Genomic DNA, 21172 nt, shown 5'->3' on the forward strand with positions numbered 1-21172 from the left:
ATTTTGTCACAGAAATTGTTGCACCCTGTGTCATTTAATAAACCACTTTGGCTGCACCTTCACCCATGTTTAAAATTGATCCACTCCCGTTTAAGAGCCTGCAGCAGTGCAAAAGGTCAGGAAGCTGCCTGCTCTCTGATTGGATAGTTTGATTTGTCACCATCCAATCAGACAGACGTCTAAAGATATGGATAAAATTTGCAATCCCAACTTCAGTCTCTGACGAAGTTTTGTGCTTTGCATCTGTGTACAGGGTTTTCGAAAAAAGAACTTTTTTTTTCCCCACAAATACAAATCTTTTTTTTACAACCATGCAAACCCTTTTCTGCACATTTGCAAACTTGTTTTTTTCAGGCAGATGTTTTTTTACAGGGTGACAAGCTTGATTTACAGATGCAAACTGAAATTATTTGCAAACATTCATTTACAACTGTAAAATCTTTATGACTTAATATTGAGCCCATACACTAACATCATATAAGCAATTTTCCTGAGCTTTGCCCAGTGTTTGATGTTTACTGAGCCGAGATGCCTTTCAGTTCATCGTAGAGTTTCTTCACAGCCTTTAATTCCTCTGAGACGTCTTAAACAAGAAAAACATGTGATGCATATTTTCTTAACATTTATTTAAGTCAGTTATATTCTAACAGGTTTTTCAGTGTTGTACATGAATGGTTATACTTTGAAATGTCTCCTTTACCTGGGAGTGAGTGGTCATCCGTCTTCAGTGACAGTTTGATTGATTTTGTTATCGTTTTTTTCAGCTTCTTCAGGATGACCAACTAATTCAGTATGAAAATTATAAGTCAGTTTCAAGAATAAACTGAATTTAATACAAATTAACCAGTTAATTGCGCATTTACTGCTAAATGACAATTCTACGTAGTTGTAATTTTGTTTAAGACTTTGAGTTAAAGCATGACCTTCTACTTGAAGGTCGCAAAGGATTATATAAGATACAAATTGAGGATGTATAAAAACTATTTTAAATGTTATATTCAAACATATTGAGATAGTACAAACCTTCAGGTCTGTCAGCTCTGTCAGCATAGCCTTTTTAGCCTTTTCAAACATGTATTTTGAATTTTTTACATGTGTCTGGATGGTTTGCGTCATTTTTGCCACTGCACCAGGACCTTCAATTTCTGCTGCTCCTAAAATAAAACAGAAAATTGTTGTATAGCTTTATGCGCATTAAAAACAATTGAAAGGTAAATATTTATAGAGACAGGGTATAAGTCGTGATTGCTTTTCTTACTCTCATAGCAATCTTCCATGACTCCCTCGATTTTCTTTGTCAGACTGTTGTAGATTATCTTCTTGCCATCAAGGATGATTTTGTTAAGTTCTTTCTTAATCTTTTCCTCCTAAAAGATTAATGAATAAACATTTTTGTACAAGGAATTTTATCTGAAAAGCAATAAGTTGTTGCTTTTCCACTGAAAGCTTCAATTTTAACCAACAGAAAATAAATTGAGCCAGTAAACAGGATGCTGCTGTCTTTTACATCTTTTACCTCGGTCTTCAGAAATATCAGGTGCAGCTCCACCTCTTTGTATCTATGAATCCATCCCTCTGTGTCAAGTGAAAATCCGTTGATGACCCCGTAGAATGGACCGTCTTTGCCTTCATTTCTGAAACATGTTAAATAAACATAGTTGAAAATAATACATATTCATGTCAATCACTAAATACAAAAGCACAATGTTGTATTTACTGTGCTTTCTATTTTCAGTAGTTAGAAAATTAATCATTAGTTTCATGTAACTGCCTTCCACGTCACCTCCACTATACTAAACATGTTGAACCAGAAGTTCTTTTGAAATCCAACATTCTGAAATTCATACTAAAATACAAACTTCATGTTCATTAGCACGAAAATAAAATGATCGTTTCGTTAATATTTTATGTTTTGCTGTGAGACTGGCTGGTCTTTAAGTTCTTACGGGAAGGTCTTTCTAAACTCATCATCGATGCTGTCAAGCAGGCATGAAGCTAACGTCATGTTGAGGTTTATTTGTCTTCCTCTTCCAGTTGTATGGATGCCGCCTTTCTTAACAATGCACCTCAATGTCTGGAAATTGATACCTCCTTTTTGTTTCTAAGAAAAACAGAGCAACAAAGTCATCTATAGCTTATTCACAGGGAAGGTGACCTGATGTGTCTAAATAGAATAAATACAGGCTTAATGATGCTCTCCAAGCTTCTGTCCCATGAACTTCTGGATTGTTCAACTCCTTTACTGAGGCATCTCTCAAAGGTGTTGTAAGCCATCTCCACAGCATTTTTAACTGCAGTAAGTTGATGTCTCATGTTTTCCTTAAGCTTTTTACACACAGCTGCTTTTACTGTAGCCTAGGACAAAAGAATAGATAAAAACAAAGCAGCCATTATCAGTAAAGGAAATAAAAGTTCATCAATGGCATTCATGGTGAAAAAATATCCTTATGGGTAGTATTTCATGTTTTTAAGATGATCAGAATTACAGTGTGACATGTGACTTTAGTCTATTTAAAAATACTTGACTAAAATATACTTATTTGCTCCGAATATCATTCATTTCTGAAAATATTAACAGCGTTGTATGATGTTTTATTGTTGATCTTACTGTTTCTCTCAGCCTGGCCCCTTTAATCAAAGAGAGGATCCCGTGTGCTCCAGACACATAGTTTAAGGTCTCTGAGTGGCAGCCATTGAGCTTTTTCAAAACCTCCTGAAGCTTTGGTATTTCTGTAAAAACAAAGTAATAACTTGATGACATATAGACATTTAAACATCATTCTTAGATTAGTCACTGAATAAAAGTAAAACAAAAAGTCATCCATACAAAACATTTTGGGTTTTTCACAGAGAACATTGAGACTGTGCCCACCGTTGTCCTGACTTCGCTTGCCTTCAAAGTACTCTGTGGAGCTCACTGTAAAGACGTCGAAACATTCCCCACTGAAGTGTTTCTGGAGAAGATTGATTTTTGTTTTTATCTTTAATGAAATAATACTTGCAGATGTAGTTTAAAATCCATTAAAACTTACATTAATTTTGATGGACTTGTTGAATTCCTTCTTCAATTCCTCCTTGACTCTCAGAATCCTTCAAAGTAGCAAACAGATACATAAAGAAAAACAAAACATAAAATCACTACAAATTGTAGAGAAACATGAATAATCCAACAGTTTTTCAGCATACTTCACATTCTCTTATTATAAATAATAATGCTCTACAAATACTATAGCTTTGACATTAAAAAGTGTGTTTTATATAAAATTCTAGATCCTAGATTCTAGGTGATGGTTACTCCATTGAATAAATTCATGTTTTGTAGTTGTAGTGGAATGGTTTTAAATTATTAATTTTAACTTAACATGCAACAACCTAAAATTTACAAGAATAATTGGTAACACTTTACAATACTGGACACAAAATTTGCTTTATTACTAGGGAACACCTTAGGGGCGAGTCAGGAACTAATGGGTAGTTAACCAGTACTTACTGGTGCACACAAAGACCAGGCTTATTAGGGAACTACTGGTTAATTATTTGCTTAGTTACTAGGGAACGCCTTAGGGGTGAATCAGGAACTAATGGGTAGTTAGCCAGTATTTACTGGTGCCCACAAAGAACAGGCTTATTAGGAAACTACTGGTTAATTATTAGGGGAACCAAAAAGGAATGAATCAGGGACTAATAAATACTTAAGAGGGTAGAGTGGTCGTCCTGTAGCCCAAGGGTTGCCGGTTCGATCCCGGCCTGGAGAGCTCACGTCGAGGTGTCCCTGAGTAGGCACCGAACCCTTAATTGCTCCTGATTGATCGTGGTGAGCGCCTTGCATAGCAGCTCCCACCGACAGTGTGTGAATGGGTGAATGTGATGTATATGTAAAGCTCTTTGGGTAAAAGCGCTATGTAATTATAGACCATTTACCATTTAGGGGAACAAAAGACCAATTCTCCATGTGAGTACTGGATTAACTCTGACCCGGTGACAGCTCATTTGGTCAAAAACCTGTTTCCTAGTTGTAAACACCTCTTTAAAAACCTTTTTAAGGATGAAAAGCTTTATTTGCTCATTGCTTACTAAGTAACAATTCATTACTTAATCATTGACTGGTCATTATTTATTATATTGTTTACCTGCATATAAAGTCAATCATCATACCAAGTACTTACTGAGGAACACATCATTAACTAATCAGTACCTGACCAGTACCTACTAGTTTTGTGGCATTTTTTCTATATTGAAAATAATATGTGGGTAGAGTGAGATGGCGGAGCGCACAGACGCAGCGGCCCGGAGCTCCCACTACTGCCGTAGTTTTTGCACTTTATTTGTGCATCATTTCGCACAGTTTTGGGACATTTCGGTACAGCAGAAGCGATCTCCTACAACTAAACAGCGGAGAACATCACCTACCTGCCGGGTTTTTAATCCCTCCAGAGATCACCAGACCACCTCCTGGGACACCTGTAGCAGCAGGCGGGAGGAGGAAAAGGTGTGAGCGGAGGTGGAAGAGAGGCAAGCGGGGGGATGTGTGGGCCAGGCTAAAGGCTAGCCCATTCAAACCACCGCTCCCGACCCTCTTTCTCTCAAACGCACGGTCTATCCGGAACAAACTGGACGAGATTCGGCTGCAAATGAACACGCGGAGGGCTATTAAGAACTTTCGCTGCATGATTTTTTCTGAGACCTGGCTAGACAGCTCCATTCCGGACACGGCTATAGAGTTAGCTGGTCGTATCGCCTACCGAGCTGACAGGACCGTGAACTCTGGTAAGAAGACCGGCGGGGGACTATGCATCCACATCAACAACTCCTGGTGCACTAACGTTACGGTAACGGATGTAATGTGTAGCCCAGATGCAGAACTGTTGCTGTTAAAGTGTCGGCCATTCTATCTCCCACGCGATTTCACTGCTGTTTACATTGGTGCTGTTTACATTCCACTAGACACTAATGCTAAGCCAGCGCTAGCACAAGTGAGCAGCAGCATTAACAACAGTCTAGTAGCACATCCGGACAGTGTTATTATTGCAGCTGGGGACTTTAACCACGCGGATTTGAAAACAGTGTTTCACAAATTCCACACCAATTTGCCTACAGAGAGAACCGCTCAACTGAGGACGCCATCACCACGGTGCTGCACATGTTACTGGAGCACCTGGAACACAAGAACAGCTATGCATGGCTCCTCTTTGTGGACTACAGTTTGGCCTTTATTACCATCCGGCCGTTTAAATTGCGGTCCAAACTCCATCAGCTCGGACTCAACACCACCCTGTGCAATTGGATTGTGGACTTCTTAACTAATCGTACACAGAGTGTCAGAGTGGGTAAAAAGCACCTCCTCCACCCTTGTCATTAACACCGGGGCCCCTCAAGAGTGTGTTCTGAGCCCTCTGCTCTACACTCTGTTCACCCACGACTGCTCTGCCACCTCCCCGTCCAATCTCATTGTCAAGTTCGCTGATGACACCACAGTGCTCAGTCTTATCACCAATGATAATGAAACATATTACAGGACTGAAGTGCAACATCTGGTGTCGTGGTGCCATAATAACAACTTGGCTCTAAATACCAAAAAGACCAAAGAGATAGTCGTGGATTTCCACAGGAAAGGACCCAATTACCACCAACCTCTCTTCATTGGCACAGATGTGGTGAAGAGGATGAGCAGTTTTAAATTCCTGGGGGTGACAGTGACTGAGGACCTGTCTTGGGTCCTCACATTGCCTCAGCCGTGGGAAAAGCCCAGCAACACCTATACTATGTAAGGAAGCTGAGGAGTGCTCATATTCCCAGACGCCTGATGGTGAACTTTTACAACTGTGCCATCTGTAGTGTGCTGACATATTGATTTCTAGTGTGGTTTTCCAGCTGCACTAAGGCTGACCAGCAGGCACTTCAGCGGGTGGTGAAAACAGCAGGGAGAATCATTGGGATGACTCTCCCAGAGATCAGCACCATCTATCCCACTCGCTGTCTGAGAAGAGTGCATAACATCCTGCGGGACCAGCACCACCCTGCTCATCACCTTTTCCACCTGCTGCCCTCAGGGAGAAGGCACAGGGCCATAAAGGCCAGAACATCCAGACTGGCCAACAGCCTGTATCTTCAAGCTGTGAGACTACTGAACACTGCCCCCCTCCCCTTTCTGCCCTCCTCTCATGGACAATAACCACACCCACCATCAATAGCACTGAACTGGTTTTGCATTGCTGCATAATGTTACTATTCTCATGTATTTGTCTGAATGTCCCTGCTCTCAAATGCACTTTATCAACAACATGCCCTTATGTTGCTGCCAATACTGTTGCTATACTGATGCCATACTGTGCTAAATGTTTACACTAGGGTATTTAGGAGTTACTTAGGTATTTCACTGGGGTTTGTACTTAACCAACTTTGCACTTTATCAACTATGCATGTGGATGCTCCAAACACAATTTTGTTGTTCTTCTGTGACAATGACAATAAATACTTGAATTTGAAAAAATTTGAAATAACTATTTGATCCCTTTCTAACCAAAGGTATTATTCCTATGTTAGATATCATTTTTATCATAAGTATTATGACTTTATGCATATAGCTATCTAACTTGTGCTAACCATTCAAAATTGATAACTGCAGAACAAGAGACAGTATTTATTAAACAAACTGTACTTAAAAGTTAAGACACACACACATGCAAGCATTTCATCCAATATATGGAAACGATCATTTCCATATATTTTAAACTACTGTTTGCGTATCTCGTGAAGCATATGTCCAAGTGCACCATTCTTGTGAGATTTAGCCAGCCAATATGTCCACTCTATTGAGGCAAGCTGTTTCTTCAAGGTCTTCTCTGTTCGACTGCCACGCAGTCTCCAGACCTGGGATTTGTAGGTAGACCATGCACAATGGTCTTTGTATAGGCACCTGTTTCTGCATTTACAAATGACCGGCTGTGGTTTACTGAATAGTGATCATATCCACTATTAGCCAGTGCCGTCATATAAACCCTCCATTGATCTGAGATGATAGTGGTCTCTTGGCTATCATAACACCTTATGACTGGTATCAAGTACAGCCGGGATTATTTTCTGACTAGCCTCAGAATGGGTCTCCTTCTTATGCCTTTTATGTCTAGCATTCCAAAGACCCATGTTCGCCTCCTCCAGATACGTCCAAATCTTCCCTGACCATACTGTTCAAAAGAAAACATGGTAGTAAAAGAAAGTTTAATATTGTCCAGAAATTCACTAAGTTATTTGTATTTACTTGTAAAAGCACACAGAAATATCATATAATTGGATATACTATTAGATAATTTAATTGGCTGTGTAAATGTCAGAGTTAAAAAGTACAAAAATAATGTACAAAGATATACAAGATATTATCACTCCACTTTTAGATCACAAAACCAAAGTGTGATCACATTTTTTCTTTTAAATGAAAAAAAGTTGTCAAATTACACTGATTTGAAAACATGAGATCACAAATAACATTATCTTGTTACAATAGTGTTGAGGAATCTGACCTCTGATGCGGATTTTTTGCCTAATTGACCACTGCAGGGCTTCGGTCAGAAAGCAAGTGAGCCATCAGTAAGGTTGACAATACGTACTGAAAAACTGTATAGATACAGTGATGTGTTCAAAGAACAGAGCAGTTTCTGAAAATATGTAACAAGAAACAAAGGACTGATTTATCAGCATGCTGTAAATTAAATACAGTGTCTTAAAGAAACACTTCACGGTAAATAAAATACATCATATCAGCATAAATCAACTAGTATTCATCAGGGCTGCTATAACACTTATACTTATAGCATAAACATGTTAACTGAAAGTCATCTGAAGTTAACAGTCATACAAACTCAGTTAGCATGATCGGGATTTAGCATCGTTTAGCTAACGGGCAGAAATGGGCATTTTAAAGAGTGTGTGTGTGTGTGTGGCTCTCATCTACTCTTTCAACCTCAAACTGGTACAGACTCCCCCAACACACAAAGCTGGCAATACTCTTGACTTGGCACTGACCAGAAACTGCTCCACAGCCAACCTGTCTTTCACCCCGTTGCATCTCTCAGACCACTTCCTGGTTAAATTCTCTGTCTTCCCTCCTCATGTCACTCAAGCGGCTCAAAAAATGGTGTCCTACCGCAGAAACTTGAGATCCCTCAGACCTACACAGCTGTCTGATGAGGTTTACTCTACCCTCCCTTCACACTTAGACTTCTCCTTACTGTCTGTTAATGAGGCTACAGAAACACTCTGCTCCTCTCTTTCTCTCTGGACAAACTGTCTCTGGTGTCAAAACCAGCTAGACAAAATCCTCCTAGTCCATGGCTCACAGAGGTTCTAAGGGAGCACAGAGCCGGACTCGGGGCTGCAGAAAGCAAGTGCCGCAAATCAAAAGAGCACACTGACATGTCTGAGTAGCGGCAAAGACTTGAAACTTTCACATCCAGCCTAAAGGCGGCCAAGATAGCCTTTTATCAGAACAAGATCCGCAATGCTCCCAACACACGACAACTGTTCATGGTGTTTAACTCTCTTCTATCTCCACCATCTGCTCAGCCTCCAACTGTGCCGACTGCAGAAATGTTTGCTTCCTACTTCACTGAAAAGGTCGCTACCATCAGTAACCAATTCACTGAGCCTGACCAAACCAGCTACTGGTGCCTCACTCTGCTCTGTCTGCTCTCTAAATGAGGACGAAGTCTCTAAACTTCTTGTCAGCTCAAAACCCACAACCTGTCCTCTTGATCCTGTTCCCTCTGACATCCTGCAGAGCATTTTACCCACAATCAAAACTGCAGTGACCCATATTATTAACTCCTCTCTTAAATCCGGTGCCTTTCCCTCTGCCTTCAAGCCTCCAGCCCAGGTTGAAAACTACCGGCTGGTCTTATTGCTTCCATTCATGTCTAAATTACTAGCGCGTGCCTTCTTCAGTCAGGTCTCACAGTTCCTCCAAGACAACAACCTGTTTGATCCATATCAATCTGGCTATAGGCAAGGCCACTCTACTGAAACTGCTCTCTTGTCAGTTACTGATTCCCTACGCCTTGCCAGATCCACTGGTCAATCCTCAGTCCTTATATTGCTGGACCTGTCTGCTGCCTTTGACACGGTAAACCATCATATACTGTTCTCCACACTCGGAGCTTTCATCTTAGGATCTGTCCTCTCGTGGTTTACGTCCTACCTCACAGGGAGATCATTCAAAGTATTTTTGCAAAGGGGAGTGTCCAGATCACATGGGCTGACAACAGGGGTGCCTCAGGGCTCGGTTCTTGGCCCTCTTCTCGTTTCACTATACACCTCCTTACTCGGTGCAGTCATTAGCTCTCATGGTTTCTCCTAACACTGCAATGCAGATAACACTCAGCTTTTCCTTTCTATCCCACCTGACAACACAACCGTCTCAATGCAAATATCAGCATGCCTTGCTGATATCTCCGCATGGATGAAAGGATCGCCACCTTCAGCTAAATCTGTCCAAGACTGAGCTTATTGTCTTTCCAGCCAATCCTTCCTTACCGCCACAGATAAGTGTGCAGCTTGACTCAATCACACTTGTGCCTACATCTTTTATCAGGAGTCTTGGTGTCATGGTAGACAACCAGCTGACCTTTAAGGACCATGTTGCCTCAGTTTCCCGGTCTTGCCGATTTGCTCTCTACAACATCAAGAGGATCAGACCCTACCTGACTGAACACACAGCCCAGCTCCTGGTTCAGGCTCTGGTCATTTCACGCATTGACTACTGCAACTCCTTACTGGCTGGCCTGCCTGCATGCTCAGTTAAACCTCTGCAGATGATCCAGAATGCAGCAGCACGTCTGGTCTTCAACCAACCCAAAAGAGCTCATGTCACTCCGCTGCTAATTGCTCTTCACTGGCTTCCATTTGCAGCACGCATCAAATTCAAAGCTCTGCTTCTGGCTTACAAAACAATAACCCAAATGGCTCCTGTCTACCTTCACTTCTAATCCAGAGCTACACTCCCTCTCGACAGTTACACTCTGCCAGAGAAAAATGCCTAGTGCTCCCACCACAACGTGGCGCAAAATCAGTAGCTAGACTCTTCTCCTCTGTTGTCCCCCGGTGGTGGAACGATCTACCAAACTCCGTCCGATCCGCAGAGTCCGTATCCACTTTTAAGAGCAAGCTAAAGACTCAGTTGTTTAAGGAGCATTTCCACACTTAGCTTAACTCTTCTACTCAACAGAATGAGTTAGAAAGATTTGTCCAGCTCTTTGGCTCATCCAAGTACTGAAGAAGCTGTGTGCACTTATGCCCAAGTTGATATTGTGTGATGAAATCGTGATGTTTGTATTTAAACAAAATGACTTACAAAAACTACAAAAAAAAAAAAATTATATGCACTACCTCTAGCACTACATGACAGCACCTGGGTCCAACTGGACTCAAAGCAGTCTGACTACTACTTAATTATGATGTCCCATCTTGTTTGAATTCATGCTTGTGTTGTTCTTACTCTCAAATTTAAGTCGCTTTGGATAAAAGCGTCTGCTAAATTACTGTAAAATAGAATAGAATAGAATGTCCACATATATCAAACAAACCACTGTTAGAGGTATTTCTACGTTAGGTAAATTCAAAATCTGTCAACTAGCTGATGACACTTCCCTTTTTTTAAAAAAACAAAGGAAGTTTCAAAAGCAGTAGAGTGTGTAAACCAATTTTCTCATGTATCTGGTCTGAAAATTAACCTGAAAAAAATCTGTTCTTTTTATTCCCTCAAAAATTGTAATTTAACAGATATAAACGGAATTGAGGTTAAAAACACTGTTACTTATTTAGGTATCACAATATGCAAAGATGAGAAACTACGAACAATGCTCAATTTCGATCCAGTGATAAACACAACATAAAATCGATTTAATTCCTGGTTGTTTAGAGATCTGTCATTACAAGGGAGGGTGTTATTATCTAAGGCTGAAGGTATATCTAGATCTGTATACGCCTCACTGTCACTGGAGATGCCTACTCATATATCTAAGTCACTTAATTCACACTTATATAACTTTATTTGGAGAAACAAACCCCATTATCTCAGGAAAGAAATTTTACTAAACAGTAAACAAAATGGTGGATTAGACGTTTTGGATTATGAGTCTTTAAACTATAGCTTTAAAGTCAATTGGCTTATTAAACTTTTAAAAAATAGGAATAGTATTTGGAGGAGCTTCCCTGATTTTGTCTTTAAAGAGGTTGGAGGAATTGGATTCCTCTGGAAATGTAATTACTCTATTGATAAGCTACATATCAAACTGGCCAGCTTTCAATGACAGGCACTACTGGCATGGTCATTAGCCTTCAAACATAATTTACCACACAGATATTACATCTGGAATAACCAAGATATTCAGTTTAAACATAAAACTGTTCATTCAAAGATGGTTTGATTGCAACCTTTTTCTGGTAAAACAACTGATCGATGAAAATGGACTGTTATCATCTTATGGTGAATTTCTTGTGGAGTTTGGACTACCTGTTACACCTAAAGAGTATGCAGTGGTGTTTGATGCTATCCCACAAGGAGCTCTGCAGCTTCTGAAAAACTGCCCAAAACCCAACAGATTGGAGAAGTGGTACTTTTTTGAACGACATAAACATTCTAAGCAAAAAATGCAGCAACAAGTTCATAAGAAATATCATTGTTGAAAACACTACCCCTCCGGTTCAACATTTCTGGACGTCCATATGTGGCAGTATAAACTGAAAAAAAGCTGGTGCATCACAGACATACTGCCTTACCAACAAGATAAAAGAGATGTCATTTCAAATCCTTCACAGAATTTACCTTGCCTTGCAAAACATGTTCTGGAACGATTTAAGCTGAATATCAACTATTCTTGTGACTTATGTGAACAGCACAAAGAGACTATTATACATCTGTTTTTTGAATGGATATATTGTAAAATGTTCTGAATTGATGTGCAAAATTATACATTTTGGAAGACTGGCCAGTTAATAACTCTAAATGCTAGAGATGTGTGTGTCTCCCTCTACAGAAAACTGGAGAATGATAAACTCTTTGTTATCCAGCTTTTCATTATAATGGGAAAATATCATATTAACAAAATGAAATGTGCTGAAAGAAAACCAAATTTCTCTGTTTTTCTTAGTGACATTAATCTATATATTAAATCTGTCAGCAACCTACAAAATAAAAAGGCTGAAAGAACACTAAATCTTTGAAAAATACAACATTAGCAACTAAGCCTGGCTCCTCCTATTATATATTATACATTATACCTCATACTTAAATACTTCATGTGGCATATCCTCTTGTTTCATGTTCATATTTGTGCAAAATATAAATAAAGCACTATGGAAAAAAAATGTTGAAGGTAGAACGTGAAGAAAAGGAAGAGGAAGTGCATAAACCGTCTTCAAAAAAAAATGCCTACTTCAAATTAAAGGTATGAATACATGAACATTTATAACTTGCAGAATTCATAACAACCATTCAAGAAAGCGGGTTAAACTCAGGATTTTTTATTTTAGAAGGATTTTAAGTAAGTTTTAAGCAACAATTACACAGCAGGTCTTAAAGCTCAAGTGCAATTTGTTTCATTTGTCTTTCATATTGTTGTGCTTTTGGACCTCTGACGGGAGCCATACTCCTCCTTCTGACCGTGCGTGCATGGGAAAGACTTCACACAACAAGGAATGTCCGTTTTGGCAACTTTACTGAACGCAGATGGTAAGTACAGACGTTTAGTATCTACATTAGCATCTGTATCGCTGCTGTGTTGGATTGCGGTCTCTAGCTCGGCACGGAACAAGCTGAGCTGTCCATGCACCAAGCCGTGAACACTGTTTTTACATCCAACTAGAAAACTAAAAAAAACTACTTCCGTGAGGGAACCTCACTAACTTCTCATGCGTATGAATGCTGCTCCTGCTAACCAATCCGAACGCTATACTGGATAACGCACAAAACAGGGGAGGGTCAAACTTAGCTGCTGTGATCTGCCTTACAATATTATTTACATGTGGCCTCATTATGAACCGTACACTGTCCTGAAGCGTCCCACATGCACAGAGGAACATGTGACGTCACAAGCACACTATGTCCATCGAAATCCTACATCACACAGTGTGGACATGTAGTAACATCACATCACATTTTTATACTTGCTAAATTTGTAAATGACTTTATTTTGGGGTGTTTTGATCATGTTCATTCTGAATGTTAAAATTGAAAAGTCCATTTTTCAAAAGTGATGTGTTTGATTTACTGTTCAGGGATATTTCTATTGAAATACATATTCTGAAGATTAATAAAATAGTTGGTAGAATCCTGACTAATTACAGGTGAGAACTTTGATAGTGGTCATGGGTGGAATGGCAACCATTAAAAGATTAGGAAAGAAAAAAGTTTCTTTGAGTGGTCAACATGACTAGAAAAGTGCTATACAAGTACAGTCTATTTACCAAAGAGTATTTTTAATGGAGGGGAAAAACAACCTCTGTAAATTATTGACCATATTGAGTGGAAAAAGAAAATGTCTTAACTAAAGGGCTTGTAAAAATGTTAAAGGTCCCATATTATACAATTTTTCACAATTTCATGTGGGTTTCAGAGGTCCAACAACATTGTTTTCAAAATTTATTACTACAAATTCATCCTTGGTCCTTAATTTCAGCCATTCCAAAAGTAGCTCTAGTGAACTCTACTGAAAACGGGCTGTTTCTGTGTCTAAACTTTTAAATGAGTGGTGCACATGAGTGGTGCCTGTTCACAGCCCTCTCTGGGAGAGGACCTGGCTTTCGCTGGTGCCTGCACTGTGATTTTAGAGGGCAGGCTCAGCTAGCCAGGGGGTCGGGTCAATGGCAGTATCCACTACCAGGGGTTTCCCTTCTTGAGGTAACAAAGGGAAAGATCTCAGACTCACCTGTTTGAGCACACATTAGCTAAAAAGTGGAGGAAGCAAGTGAGAGAGGAGACAGAATTTTTTTTCATTTTTGGGCCTCATAAACAGGCTATGAGGACAAACATGACTGTTAGACTGCGTTCCTCAGTAAGTACTTAGTATGATGTTTAACTTTAAATGAAGGTAAACAATATCACCAGTCAATGATTAAGTAATGACTTAGTAGTAAGCGATGACCAAGTAAAGTTAAGATGACACAGCAGTACAACAATATTAAAGTGGTACAACTTTTCATCCTTACAAAAGGTTTCCAAAAGAGAGATCATTAACCACTAGTAAACAGGTTTTTGACATAATGAGCTGTTCACTCACTGGGTCAGAGTTAAAGAATTTCTTATGTTCCCCTGATAACTAACCAGTAGTTCCCTAATAAGCCTGGTCTTTGTCGGCACCAGTAAGTACTGGTTAACTACCCATTAGTTCCTGATTCACCTCTAAGACGTTCTGTAGTAACGAAGCAAATAATTAACCAGTATTGTCCTAATAACCCTGGTCTTTGTAGGCACCAGTAAGTACTGGTTAACTATCCATTGGTTAAGGTGAAACAGAACATAATTGTAATGGGTTTAATTTGCAAATCAGTTTCATTTAAGACTCCTGAATAGAGGGTGGCAGTAGTGTGCAAGAGAGAACAGAAGTTGTCTCTCTTTGTGGTGAAACATTTGTCCCTGCCATTTTGAGATCAAACATCACCTGTGGACAATCTGCTACCAAGATGTCTGCCTGCGCTTCCCTACATTTCTTTTCACTGAAATTAATACATTTTGTTAAGGAAGACCGAAACCAGCAAAACTAGAAATAATTACAGAAATATTAAGATGGCTCAATAAAGCAAATGATATTTCAACAAAAAAAAGAATTTATATATATATATATATATATATATACACACATATACAGTATATATACATACATATATATATATACATACACATATATATATATATATATATATATGTATACATACATATATATATATATATATACATACACATATATATATATATATATATATATATATATATATATAAAGGGAACACTTAAACAACACAGTGTAACTCCAAGTCAATCACACTTATGTGAAATCAAACTGTCTACTTAGGATTTAGCACTGGTTGACAATCAGTTTCACATGCTGTTGTGCAAATGGAATAGACAACAGGTGGAAATTATAAATTTAAAATAGTTTAAGGCATATATTTTTCTGTATATTTGTCCTTACAAGTGAAGGAAACTTGGATTATGACAGAAAGATGCAACGAGATTTGGTTATGCTATACTATCCGAGATAAGGATGTTTATTTCCCGCCAGCAGAGGCTGTGGTGGACCAGAAAGAAGAGGAAAGAAAAATAAGTTTTGTGGTAGATTCCCTGAAGTTTAGCAGCAATCCAGTAAATGTTAGCAGAACATTAAGAAAAGTTTCCATCTCATCGTCAAGGCAACGGACCATAATGCCCCTAACTCATAGAGACTAGCCAAAATTGTAACTGCTATTTTCATTTTTATTTTTCATTTCTACAAAAATGACATAATGCACAGTCTGTTGGCCCTTGAAGTTTTAGGTGGTCCACTTGTGTTTTCATAGCAACATGTTTACAAGCAGTTGCTAAGTCAGTGTTGCCTTTTTTAGTATAAGTTTTATTCCAAAACATCAAGTTTGCACTACAGTAAATACATCAAGTAAATGCAGCAAATTTACAGTTAGTTCAGTTAACAATATTATTTCTCATTAAATTCAAGCACTTGTTTTAGGTTCAAATTCTTCAAATCTTTTAATATGTTTATCTAACAAGTTATTATTTTGAGTGTTCAGAGAACATTTACCCAAATTTGGAGAAGATTAGTTATTTTGCAGTTTGATTCACTTACTTATTTTTGAGCAGATCCGACTTTGTGCAGATAAAGCAAATATGTCGACATTCCCCACCGTTTCCAATGAGGCTGCAGACTTCTTCCAGGATCTCCCAGGTTTCTTTTTCTGATGCAGCACGGACACTTTCAGTCACAATCCACACCGTTGAACAGTTTCCAACAATCTTAAAGGGTATTACAGATCTTTAGTTATGAAGAAATAACTTTTTTTTTTTCTAAATGAATAAAAAAACTATAGAAATTAAAAGAAAAACAAGCTAAATAAATTACAGCTTGTTAATAAATTACCTCTCTCCACATTTCATCTCTGCTCTTGTTACGGTCTCCATATCCAGGAAGGTCCACGAGCGTGACATTTTGGAGGAAATCATTGTTTGGCACCTTGATGGTCACACATTTCACCAGAGGCCAGTAAGCCTTCTTTACATCTTCCTCTTGAATTAAGTCATTTCTTGTATATTTTACAAGCTTTTGAGATAGCCCTTTAGCCTACAAAATATAGATATATGGATTGATAGACATATAGGTAGATTAAATAGCTGTTGTATTATGGTTGCAAACTCTAACATTTAAACATTAAGTAACTTTGTTCTGTTTCTTTGGTTTTGGTTTAGTTGTTTTATATATATATAAACTTACTGATGCAGATTTCAGAGTCTTGATCTCAGATTTGAGAAATTCAGGAATTTTTTTGAAGTGTCTTAAGTCCATTGGCTTCTCAATTAGTATCTCTTTCCATTTTTCTCCATACACTGCTGACAGTTTCTCAGTGATGTCTTTATCCTCATCTTTTGTGACATCCTCTGCATTTTTTGTAACATACTGCTGAAGGGACCAAAACTCGTTTTTCCATTCCTGAAATGTAAATAAACAAATAAATAGATAAATGAAGAATGATGAATTAAAATAATTACTCCTAGTATTCAAGCAGGTAAAAATCAATTGGTGCATTACTGCCACCAAGTGGTCTGTAGTGTGCACCAGAATATTTCCAAATACTTCCAAATCCCATGCTTGCTGTCAGTCAGATTTCTAATTTACAATAAAGTTTGCATAGATTTTAAAGAGTGTTTTCACACTGTTTTATGAATTACAAGGGGAATTTTCAGAAATGGATATTCTTTTATATTGTACAATTGATTATGAAAAAATGAAGGCAATTCAAAATGTGCTTTATTTAAATTCCTAAAAAGTAGCCATTGTGGCAGCGATTTTGGGACAAATGAACGGGTCCTGCTGTAATTAAGATATTGTGGATTCCTAGAAGGACTGATGCTTCAAGAAAGATAAAGCGTTTATTTTACCTCTTTTTTAATGAACTCAATCTCTGCCCTGAATTCGTTTTTGCCATCCGTGCTAGCCTCCACTTTGATCATGACTGTTGTACATGCTTTGAATTCTCCAGAGGGCAGAAGATCCTCTCCAATGACAGCGTTGATCAACGAACTCTTTCCAGCTCCAGTTCTCCCAAAGACCCCAACCAGCTCCCTCTTGTCTGTCTCTAAACCCTTGATTTTAGTCCTGTTTGGATGTGAAAATGTGTTTTATAATCAGCATAATTAACATTTAATAGTTTTACATTAACAGTCATAATGACTACAATAAAAATACACAATTCCACACTGAATTATTATCTAACTTTTCAAATTTCCTCCAGGTTTAAAAGATAGTTACTTTTTTTATGTGCCGTTTGGGATGGTATTTTTAATTCATGATAAAATACATTCTGTGTTACTTATAAATTTAACATGGACTTGTTGCAAAGCTTATATGTAATAAAGAGCTTAAACAATATAAAATAAGTAAAACTTTGCTCTCACCGCAGGAAATTTTTCAACTTTATGCCCTTTTGAGCTGCTATCCTTGCATCAACACTTTCCATTTTACTTTTCACTTTGGACTTTATTGCTGTCTCTGCTGAAATAGAAAGTAAAGAACTATTAAGTAGGAACCATCGACTAACCAAAGAACTTTACCAAAGAAGTTTAATCTACATTAACAGTGCAAATATCTTGTAAACGGTTTATCATTTTAAATTGCCTTGGCCACTAGCAAACCAAAGACAACTTTCAGTAGGTAAAAAAAATGTGAAATACAAGAAATAAATAGACTCCATAGTTCATCTTTAACTCACAGTCCACTGTGGGGTGTTTGCTTGCCAGTGTTTCAACAGAAATGCAGATACCTGGTCCCAGAGATTCACACTGGCGTTTGCTTGGTACGCTCTCCTTCCTGCCCTCGCCTTGAAGATCCGACTTATGCTTTAGTTGATTCACTGAAGACAACAATTAAAACTTTTTTTTTTTCTTCCATGGGTTTTTTAAGTCATAACATTTGTTATCACAAAAAATCGTTTTTGCATTAAAAATACACTCGAAAGTTACAAATAATATCTACGTGTATCTTACCTTTATCATTGGCCAGCCGACAAGCCTGATGAGGAACATTAATAATTGAGTTATACAGTATTTGATATAGAAATTTACCTTGATTATACAATAAATTCTATGGGAAAAAAAATCAAACACAATGACCATTTCCATAAACCCTCTAAAATTTATTGCACCAGGGAAGAAAAAAAAAAAAATGTGGGATGGAGACATTATGTTTCATCAATCTTCCTTTAATTAAGATCTTTTTGATTGTTTAGGAACTCTTTATACTAATTGACAAAAAACATTCTGACTTATAAAAAATGTGGCCAATCTTTGTCTTTTAAGCAGCTTCAAACATCCTTTCAGCTCACATAAAACAATAATGCATTAATGCTCTTATGTTTTTTAAAAAAAAAAAAAAAAGGAGGTAAGGGGAATATTGATGGTCCAAGGACAAAAGCCTCTGCAAGAATACCTTGTAGGCATTTATATCTGCAGAGGTAAAAGGCAAATCCACTATTTCAGAATTTCATGGGTTATTTAATATTGTTCAAAAAGCTCATTTACTTCTGTCTCAGTGACATAAAGCAGAAAGGTTGCATGAACTTTTTTAAAACGTGTTCTTATGGTCTTTCTCTTTTATATTGTATGCATGGGCTTTTGTGGCCTATGGACCAGTCCAAGAAGATCACTCTCCTCTGTCCTGCTAGTTCTCTAACTGAACATGGCACAGCTACCAATTCACTTAAAGTAATGCCACAGAAATCTGGGAAATATGTGATAAAGAAATTATTTAGAGGGAATAAAAGATTTAAATGATTAGAATTGGAAAACAGGCTATAATTGTTCGAAAAATGTCGATCACTGGACTTCCAAGAGGCTTTTAGGAGATCTGGCACTCTAATGGAAATTAATTTTATACTGCTGGTGGTGCTGGTTGTGATCACTGTAATGTAGCATCAGGTAACAGCTTAGTGGGGTTGATACCTTTCTGTCTGATGTCAACCCCACTGGATCTTTTCCAGAGGGCAGAAGACCTTTTCCAATGACAGGGTTCATCAACGAACTCCTTCCAACTCCAATTCTCCCAAAGATCCCAACCTGCTCCCTCTTGTCTGTCTCTAAACCCTTGATATTAGTCCTGTTTGGATGTGAAAATGTGTTTCATAATCAGCATAATTTACATTAAATAGTTTTACATGAACAGTCATAATGACTACAATAAAAACACACAAGTTAAAGTTACTTTTTTATGTGCTGTTTGGGATGGCATTTTTAATTCACATGATAGAAGACATTGTGCTTTGCTTATAAATTTAACATAGATTTGTTGCAAAACTTATAATATAAAAGAGCCTAAACAATACCAAATAAGTAAAACTTTGTACTTACTGCAGGGGATTTTTCAACTTTATTGCCCTCTGGAGCTACTATTCTTGCATCAACTCTTTCTGAACTTATTGCTATCTCTGCTGAAATAGAAAGTAAAGAAACTATTAAGTAGAAACCATCACTTACCAACGAACTTTACCAAAGAAGTTTAATCTACATTAACAGTGCAAATATCTTGTAAACGGTTTATCATTTTAAAATTGCCTGGTCACTAGCAAACCAATGACAACTTTTCAGTAGGTCAAAAAAAAAATGTGAAAGACAAGAAATAAATAGACTCCATAGTTCATCTTTAACTCACAGCCCACTGTGGGGCTGTTTGCTTGCCAGTGTTTCAACAGAACTGCAGATACCTGGTCCAGAGATTCACGCTGGCGTTTTGCTTGGTACAGCTCTCCTTCCTGCCCTCGACCTTGAAGATCCGACTTATGCATTTAGTTGATTCACTGAAGACAACAATTAAAACTTTTTTTTTTTTTTCCTTTCATGGGTCCTTTTAAGTCATAACATTTGTTATCACAAAAATCGTTTTTGCATTAAAAATACACTCGAAGTTGACAATAATATCTACATGTATCTTTACCTTATCATTGGCCAGCCGACAAGCCTGATGAGGAACATTAATAATTGAGTTATACAGTATTTGATATAGAAATTTACCTTGATTATAAAATAAATTCTAGGGGGAAAAAAATCAAACACAATGACCATTTCATAAACCCTCTAAAATTTATTGCACCAGAAAAAAAAAAATGTGGGATGTAGACATTATGGTATCATCAATCTTCTCTTTAATTGAATCTTTTTGATTCTTTAGAGCATCTTTATTACTAACTGACAAAAAACATTCTGATTTTAAAAAATGTGGCTATCTTTGTCTTTAACCATCTTCAAACATCCTTACAGCTCACATAAACAATAAATGCATTAATGCTCTTATGTTTTAAAAGACAGAGGTAAGAAAAGAGGTAAGTGATTGATGTCCAAGGACAATAAGCCTCTGCAAGAATACCTTGTAGGCATTTATATCTGCAGAGGTAAAAGCAAATCCACTATTTCAGAATTCCATGGGTTATTTAATATTGTTCAAAATGCTCATTTACTTCTGTCTCAGTGACATAAAGCAGAAAGGTTGCATGAACTTTTTTAAAACGTGTTCTTATGGTCTTTCTCTTTTATATTGTATGCATGGGCTTTTGTGGCCTATGGACCAGTCCAAGAAGATCACTCTCCTCTGTCCTGCTAGTTCTCTAACTGAACATGGCACAGCTACCAATTCACTTAAAGTAATGCCACAGAAATCTGGGAAATATGTGATAAAGAAATTATTTAGAGGGAATAAAAGATTTAAATGATTAGAATTGGAAAACAGGCTATAATTGTTCGAAAAATGTCGATCACTGGACTTCCAAGAGGCTTTTAGGAGATCTGGCACTCTAATGGAAATTAATTTTATACTGCTGGTGGTGCTGGTTGTGATCACTGTAATGTAGCATCAGGTAACAGCTTAGTGGGGTTGATACCTTTCTGTCTGATGTCAACCCCACTGGATCTTTTCCAGAGGGCAGAAGACCTTT

At 37.8% G+C, this 21172-nt stretch overlaps 1 protein-coding gene across 1 annotated transcript; it reads right to left on the minus strand.

Moving 5' to 3' along the window:
- Nucleotides 1–391: 391 nt before the first annotated feature.
- Nucleotides 392–19611, minus strand: LOC121652151 (nuclear GTPase SLIP-GC-like). Its single transcript, XM_042004762.1, has 19 exons — nt 19596–19611; nt 19191–19344; nt 18237–18261; nt 17963–18103; nt 17649–17745; nt 17133–17349; nt 16468–16683; nt 16117–16317; nt 15826–15992; nt 3033–3090; nt 2873–2954; nt 2609–2730; nt 2182–2355; nt 1947–2101; nt 1517–1634; nt 1259–1367; nt 1024–1154; nt 701–782; nt 392–583 (listed from the first exon to the last, which is right to left on the minus strand). Exons 2-19 carry the CDS (start codon nt 19260–19262, stop codon nt 516–518), a joined length of 2235 nt encoding a protein of 744 aa, XP_041860696.1. The 5' UTR covers nt 19263–19344; nt 19596–19611; the 3' UTR covers nt 392–515.
- Nucleotides 19612–21172: the final 1561 nt, after the last annotated feature.

This window comes from Melanotaenia boesemani, chromosome 2 (assembly GCF_017639745.1).
Source record: "Melanotaenia boesemani isolate fMelBoe1 chromosome 2, fMelBoe1.pri, whole genome shotgun sequence".
Taxonomy (NCBI): domain Eukaryota; kingdom Metazoa; phylum Chordata; class Actinopteri; order Atheriniformes; family Melanotaeniidae; genus Melanotaenia; species Melanotaenia boesemani.

What these genes read in the sequence shown, in the direction of transcription:
- LOC121652151 (XM_042004762.1), bottom strand. Translation starts at nt 19,262, where the DNA reads ATGAACCCTGTCATTGGAAAAGGTCTTCTGCCCTCTGGAAAAGATCCA. An exon ending in TTGAGTTCATTAAAAAAGAG is followed by an intron (nt 16,684 to 17,132) that starts GTAAAATAAACG and finishes TTTACATTTCAG; the next exon opens with GAATGGAAAAACGAGTTTTG. An exon ending in GGATGACCACTCACTCCCAG is followed by an intron (nt 584 to 700) that starts GTAAAGGAGACA and finishes TTCTTGTTTAAG; the next exon opens with ACGTCTCAGAGGAATTAAAG.